General features: G+C 37.9%; 1 protein-coding gene across 1 annotated transcript; it reads right to left on the bottom strand.

The window, feature by feature from the left end:
* Nucleotides 1-996: 996 nt before the first annotated feature.
* LOC116291032 (serum amyloid P-component-like) lies at nucleotides 997-6,482 on the bottom strand. The gene is made up of 4 exons (XM_031698155.2): nucleotides 6,345-6,482; nucleotides 5,831-5,930; nucleotides 2,402-2,639; nucleotides 997-1,507 (listed from the first exon to the last, which is right to left on the bottom strand). Exons 1-4 carry the CDS (start codon nucleotides 6,480-6,482, stop codon nucleotides 1,126-1,128), a joined length of 858 nt encoding a protein of 285 aa, XP_031554015.2. The 3' UTR covers nucleotides 997-1,125.
* Nucleotides 6,483-6,971: the final 489 nt, after the last annotated feature.

Below are 6,971 nucleotides of genomic sequence, written 5' to 3'. Positions count from 1 at the left end.
CCAAACATTCCAGCCAAACCCAAAAAATGTCAAATTATGATTATACTCTTCTTACTATTAAAGTATGTGACTGTTGTTCCTCTCATTGTCATATTTATTCATGTTTTGAAGAGAAGAACATAGGTAACAGAACTTTAACTTATAAAAGGGCTTTAAGGACATTCAGGGGAATTGATTATATTGCATGAAATTATCAATTAAATAAACAAGTTTTTCAGTTTTTCAAACTCATAAGTCAGTGTCCCCTATTTTTTTTATCTTGTATATATTAGAAGGCCAAGAAAATCTTTAATTGTAGAAAATCTTTTAAAGATTTTGATAATAAAAAATCTACAAAGCTTTTCGCTGTCGTATCACAGCATGGGACAATCACAACAGAGCTAGGCCCCAAATTAAGTGAAAGCCCAGAGATCGAATTAGAATTTAGAAGTTGATTTTTGAGGAGGGAGGAAAACCAGAGAACCCGGAGAAAAACCCTCGAAGCACAGGAGATATAGAAAGAAGGATAAAATATATTACTTTTTTATCAAAATGTGCCACTTAACAGCTTACTATGCTTAAATAAAACAAATATTAAATTCAAATATTATCAATACCCTGAAACCTGGGCCCAGTTGTTCAAAGCCTGATAAGTGCTAATCCTTGGTTAACTCTTAATAAGACATCCTGGATTAGCGCTAATCCAGCGTTGAACAACCTGGCCCTGGGCTGATCTAAGTCAGGGCACAACTAACTAACAGAACATTTAAACAACCTCTGGGCTGATATAAATTAGGACACAGCTATTTTGCAGACCAAACCCTGAAACAACTTCTTGGCTCATATGTTGGGACATTTGCTAACTCACAGATCAAACCCTAAACAACCTCCAGACTGATCCAAGTTGGGGCAAGACTAACGCAAAGATTGAATTAAAATTTCGTTTGCCTGGTTTTGCAGAGAAATGAGAACCTAGAGAAAAACCCTCAAATCAAGAGAAAGACCTAACCTATACTCACTAAGGTGAGAGCTTAGAGCACTGCTGCTGATTTGACCTATAAAAATGTTACTTTCCCACACCATGTGAAAAATGAACAAAGCCAGTGAACCCCCTTTGTTATTAAAAAAATGTGGTGAGCGACCATTTTACCCCTGAATTTCCTTAATAGTACCATGCCATTTCCCTTTCAAAATATCCTCCCAGCTGAGTACCTGCCCTAGTTGAGGATGGCATTCATAGTTGATCAGGAATGAAAGGGATCCATTATATGGTGAGAGAACTCTGTCCCAGAGGCTCATGCTTGTGAGGTTTCCAACAAAACTCTGTTTTTGTTGGAATCTTCCGCCCAGGTTATCCTGGTCTTGTCCAATGATTGCAATGCCATTTGTAATGGTTTGACCTGCTGCTAGGTTGCTTCCCTTGCCACGCATGTGTCCATCAATATAAACCTGCCAGTTGCCTGAAGAGCTTTCCCATGTTGCACAAATATGATGCCACTTGCCATCATCTATTGCAATCTGGACTTTTCTGTCATATCATTGTATAATTAGTAATATACCATGAACATTTGAGGGAAGTTGTGAAGTACCCATGTAAGGAAATAAACGTTACTTAATAAAGTTAACTATATTTGCTATTATTACAGATGGATTGCAGTTGTGTATTCTATATTGGAAAGTTGTTGTTGGGCTGTAGTTGATCATTAGTTGTTGTGTATGACAGGGTGTGGTAGTTGTGTATCCTATGTGGGGAGGTGTTGTTTGTTGGGTTGTAGTTGATCATTAGTTGTTGTGTATGACAGGGTGTGGTAGTTGTGTATCCTTTGCGGGGAGGTTTTTTGGGTGAGGTGTAGTCCTTTATGTTGTCATGTATGGCATCGACAGGGTGATTTGATTGTGGTGGTAGTTGTGGAGGAGGTGTTGTTAAATGGGTGTAGTTGTATATCCTATAGTAGGAGGTGTTGTTGGATGGTTGTAGTTGTATATCCTATAGTAGGAGGTGTTGTTGGATGGGTGTAGTTGTATACCCTATAGCAGGAGGTGTTGTTGGATGGTTGTAGTTGTATATCCTATAGCAGGAGGTGTTGTTGGATGGGTGTAGTTGGATATCCTCTAGTAGGAGGTGCTGATGGATGGTTGTAGTTGTATATCCTATAGCAGGAGGTGTTGTCCGGTAAGGTGTAGTTGGATATCCTCTAGTAGGTGCTGTTGGATGGGTGTAGTTGTATACCCTATAGCAGGAGGTGTTGTTGGATGGGTGTAGTTGTATATCCTATAGCAGGAGGTGTTGTTGGATGGTTGTAGTTGTATATCCTATAGCAGGAGGTGTTGTTGGATGGGTGTAGTTGTATATCCTATAGTAGGTGTAGTAGTTAGGGTTAGGGATTAATGGATTTATTTTCTTAGTTCATTGAATACTTACATATTTTTATTAGAAACATATAGATAGAAAAGATTGTTGTCCATAAAGATGCCTAAGTGGTTTGACATGGTTTCACTCGCTAGGGAGAATGGTACAACTTCGTGTCGTACTTCAATGGGCTGGAATTGGGCCATCAGACTAAGAGTGAAAGCTGTCAAGTTGGTATTGAACAATGTGTTCAACTTGATGTAGTCATCTACTGACTTGCGTGGAAAGTACAAGACTCTCTTATTTAGAACTGGTAGAGAGAGAAAACCAGTGAGTATTAGGATTTGCTTTTATGAATATGATTACTACGGATCCCACCAAACTGGGTCAGTGCTTCAAAAATTCGTGCTGCTACCACACCCACATTTTTCTGCTGTCCACATATTCGTCCGTTAGTGGGCGTGTTAGCAATATGGTTCTGGTAGTGGCCCAACAGTTTGGAGAGATCCATAGTATAATTAGTATTAAGAAAACACTGCCCCAAATCAGCTGGGGTTTGCAGTGAATTTTAAAAAAATGGTTGTAGCCTCCTCTTCACTCAGCAAGAAATTTATGACTATCCTATAAATTAAGTCAACAAGGAAACTGAAGGTATGTATGACCCTTCACAAAAGTTCATTTATTTTACTGATGACCCTCACCTCTGAAGCCCCATCCCTTCCTCAATGGATAAAGTACCTACCCTAATAGTGGTTTTTATAACATTAGCCACAATATAATGCGCACTCTGATTGGTTAATTAACGGGCATGAGCATGCATACAGAAATGTGCTATTTAATGAAGATTTCATTAGAACAAAACTTGACATTTTGATCAACAGATATTTTTTTACAGTTTTGCTATGTTGTCAAAGCAATGGTCAATGCTTAGTTGTGCATATACATTGTAGATACATACATTTATTTGCAAAAAATCCAAAAAGATTCTTAAATTTAAAAATTAAGAGCGACTGTCTGTAAAAATCAAACATACGGCGGAAAGGCTCAAATTTTCGAATTCGCTCTACTTTTGGATTTTAGTAGTGTATGATGAAGGAAGAAACGCTGTGTGGTTAGTTTTGAAAAATACTTTTTTGTTTTCGAGAAATAGGGAAAAATCGGTTTGAGCTCCAGGGACGATTTTCGCTGCCAAAAGATGGCTGAAAATTGCTTACTTTCGCTTGGTCCGTGTATCAAAACTATTAATCCAAATAGCCTTCTAATACTTTCTGCCAAAAGTACAACTCTTATTTGCTCAATTAAGAGTAGTTTCATAAAAATCGAACAACTCAGAATTATTTTACACAATAAAAAGCAATGGGTACTGAGTTACAATGCTGGTCAGTGCATCTCGAAAACTGCGAGTTTCCCTATGTGCCATCCTTCCAAATCTTATGAAATTATAGTCAACAACTATTGGGAAACTACTCTTTTGAAAAATGTATTTTTTATTTTGGGGAAATAATTGTGCGCTTTTTGCGAGAGCTTTTATTTTGACTCATTAAATATGCAGAAATCATTGTTTGGCGATTGCGTGACTAAAGACTTCTCGAAATAAATTCCCTTGAAACATCATTGTTTTTCAAATCTAGTCTATACAAATAAAAGAAAACATTAACATACTAACCTTCAACACGAAAAGGTCTTTTCCGTTGCTCCATTCATCGGAGTTATCAAGAAATTAGAATTGGCAACCGTGGCGTTGGCTTGTTTTATGCAACCGATTTCCGAAAATACCGCATCTATCAGTACCAGTCGACATGCACAGTTCGTGTTTCTTTACAAACAACTAGTCAGATTTCAATAAGAAATATACAGAATAGTATACTAAATTCGATTCCTACAGAGTCCAGTAGGTTATTCTAGCTTCACTGGCAAGTTGTTTAGTTGTTACAGTTGGCGCGAGAAAAGAGCGTACCGTAGTTTCTTCCGGTTCTGTCCATACCCTAGTGGTCTTGGAATTTTATGTATTATCCTTGGCAAGAAAAAGAGTCGAGATATACATTATTATGCCATTTTAACATTAAAAGCCTTTTGTGAGCAATTTTAAAAGTGGTTCTCTCAATAGATTATGGTGAAGCCGGCTACAGGCACCTGTGCGAGCTACTATGCCATACTGCTTCGTTTTGATATATTTCATTAAATAATTTTGTTTCCTGTGATAAGTTCCTGCACTAGATTTCTCTTTAAGAAGCCAGCTTGTTGCAAGAGAAATTCCTGTTTTCTTTCTTTCTCCTTCGTTAAAGAACAGTGGTCGGTGCACTATGGTCCCACAACACGATATGCACGCTGGAATGCTGTCTCGGTATAAGTTTATGACAGTTACTCGATCTGTTAAATATTACAGACCAATTTATCAACGCGCTACTGACTAGTAGTTCTTGGAAGAAATAGCCAAAGGTGGATCCCTGGCCTTATACTGTTCTGTATATTTCTTATTGAAATCTGACAAGTTACTGATAGATGGCATTTTCGGAAATCGGTTGCATAAAACAAGCCAACGCCACGGTTGCCAATTCTAATTTCTTGATAACTCCGATGAATGGAGCAACGGAAAAGACCTTTTCGTGTTGAAGGTTAGTATGTTAATGTTTTCTTTTATTTGTATAGACTAGATTTGAAAAACAATGATGTTTCAAGGGAATTTATTTCGAGAAGTCTTTAGTCACGCAATCGCCAAACAATGATTTCTGCATACTTAATGAGTCAAAATAAAAGCTCTCGCAAAAAGCGCACAATTATTTCCCCAAAATAAAAAATACATTTTTCAAAAGAGTAGTTTCCCAATAGTTGTTGACTATAATTTCATAAGATTTGGAAGGATGGCACATAGGGAAACTCGCAGTTTTCGAGATGCACTGACCAGCATTGTAACTCAGTACCCATTGCTTTTTATTGTGTAAAATAATTCTGAGTTGTTCGATTTTTATGAAACTACTCTTAATTGAGCAAATAAGAGTTGTACTTTTGGCAGAAAGTATTAGAAGGCTATTTGGATTAATAGTTTTGATACACGGACCAAGCGAAAGTAAGCAATTTTCAGCCATCTTTTGGCAGCGAAAATCGTCCCTGGAGCTCAAACCGATTTTTCCCTATTTCTCGAAAACAAAAAAGTATTTTTCAAAACTAACCACACAGCGTTTCTTCCTTCATCATGCACTACTAAAATCCAAAAGTAGAGCGAATTCGAAAATTTGAGCCTTTCCACATATTTCTGATTTTGTTTGATTTTTACAGACAGTCGCTCTTAATATCTTTGTCATTTTGGGGGATAATCTTTACTTAACTTTGCAGTTTTACTATTATCAATGTGACAAATTTGATAGTAAACTCCTTTTACCAATAAATCGAATATTTTATATGTCATGCTAGCGTGATAAGGGTAAATTAAAAGAAAAGGAGGCAGAGGTTTTTCTGGTCTTTAGACTGACGCTCATTGAGCGAGCCATGCACAACGCTTACCTTTGCAGCACTTGTCAGGATATACGCATTGGTATCCCTGTGGTTTATACCCTGAATGACACTCCATCATTGGTGGACACGTGATATTCCGACAGTTGTTCTAAAAGAGAGCCCAAAACATAGCTGAGCTGGAAGGGCATAGCGTCAATATGTTTGGTATATGTTTTATATGCATATGTTTTTACCCTATTGGTAAGATATTAGGTTCTAGCCCAGGGTATTTGTAACACTTTATTACCGGTGATTGATAACTCTTAAAACTTCAGTGTATGTGAGCTTAGCCTCATCTGAGTTCGGTAAACAATGGCAGAAATTAGAATAACAAAACAAGTAACTCCTGGATTCGAGACTAAGCATACACTGGGGTTGAAAGAGTTGCCAATAACCTATTTATTAAAATAAAAAACCCTAATATGGAATTGTCTGGTCTGCCAATAACATTACTGCACAAGACAGTGATCATTTAGCAAAGAGAATGTCTGGCTGTAATGCTATGTAGCTTTTTCTGACTGACCTTTGTTCCTTGGTAGATCATTCCCAGTTTGTAAACCAAGTCACGTGGGTGTGTTTCAGCCTCAGAAGAACTCAGCTGGCAGTTGGCAGAGTTGGCAGGGTTTTGATCAAAGTTGGTGGACACACACCTTGGTTCCATGTAACATTGAATACGACATTGCTCAGGTGTTTCAACCGTCTTGTTTTCAATGACATGCCCAATTAAGGCTTTGTCTGGGATGGACTGAAAGTACACTTGGTTACGACAACCACCTTGATGCATAACGCAACCTGCGAGTGTGAATGAAAGAAAATATGACATCACTAGGCAGGATAACTGCTGACCGCTACAAACAGACAATGAGGTTTTGCCACAAAACCTACAACCAAGAAGCACTGGAATGGAAAAGCCTCTTGAGCCCAGACTAACTGAAAAAAGGACCGAGATGGAGTTGAGAAACTGCCAGAGACACCAAAACACAGGTACCTACTACAAGACTTCCTTACTTTGCACCTATGGACCCCATGCACTGACCCCACACATCTTGGGGCTCAAAACAAAAGATTTCCCTTCTATTGTGGATTGAAACCTTTTTTTATTAATGATATCTTTCATAGTCTAACACCCAGGTGGAGGTTTAGTGCAAGG

Source organism: Actinia tenebrosa, unplaced genomic scaffold (assembly GCF_029948245.1).
Source record: "Actinia tenebrosa isolate PJP-AT-01 unplaced genomic scaffold, QUT_ActTen_1.0 PGA_scaffold2__45_contigs__length_23673736, whole genome shotgun sequence".
Lineage (NCBI taxonomy): Eukaryota > Metazoa > Cnidaria > Anthozoa > Actiniaria > Actiniidae > Actinia > Actinia tenebrosa.
The sequence above is the reverse complement of the archived record's forward strand: the minus strand, read 5'-3'. Positions and strand labels throughout refer to the sequence as shown.

Coding starts and splice junctions, on each gene's coding strand:
- LOC116291032 (XM_031698155.2), bottom strand. CDS start 6,482: ATGGAACCAAGGTGTGTGTCCACCAACTTTGATCAAAACCCTGCCAAC. Junction 2,640..5,830: donor TCCTGACAAGTGCTGCAAAG/GTAAGCGTTGTG, acceptor TCTCTCTACCAG/TTCTAAATAAGAGAGTCTTG. Junction 1,508..2,401: donor TATGTTTCTAATAAAAATAT/GTAAGTATTCAA, acceptor ATGATATGACAG/AAAAGTCCAGATTGCAATAG.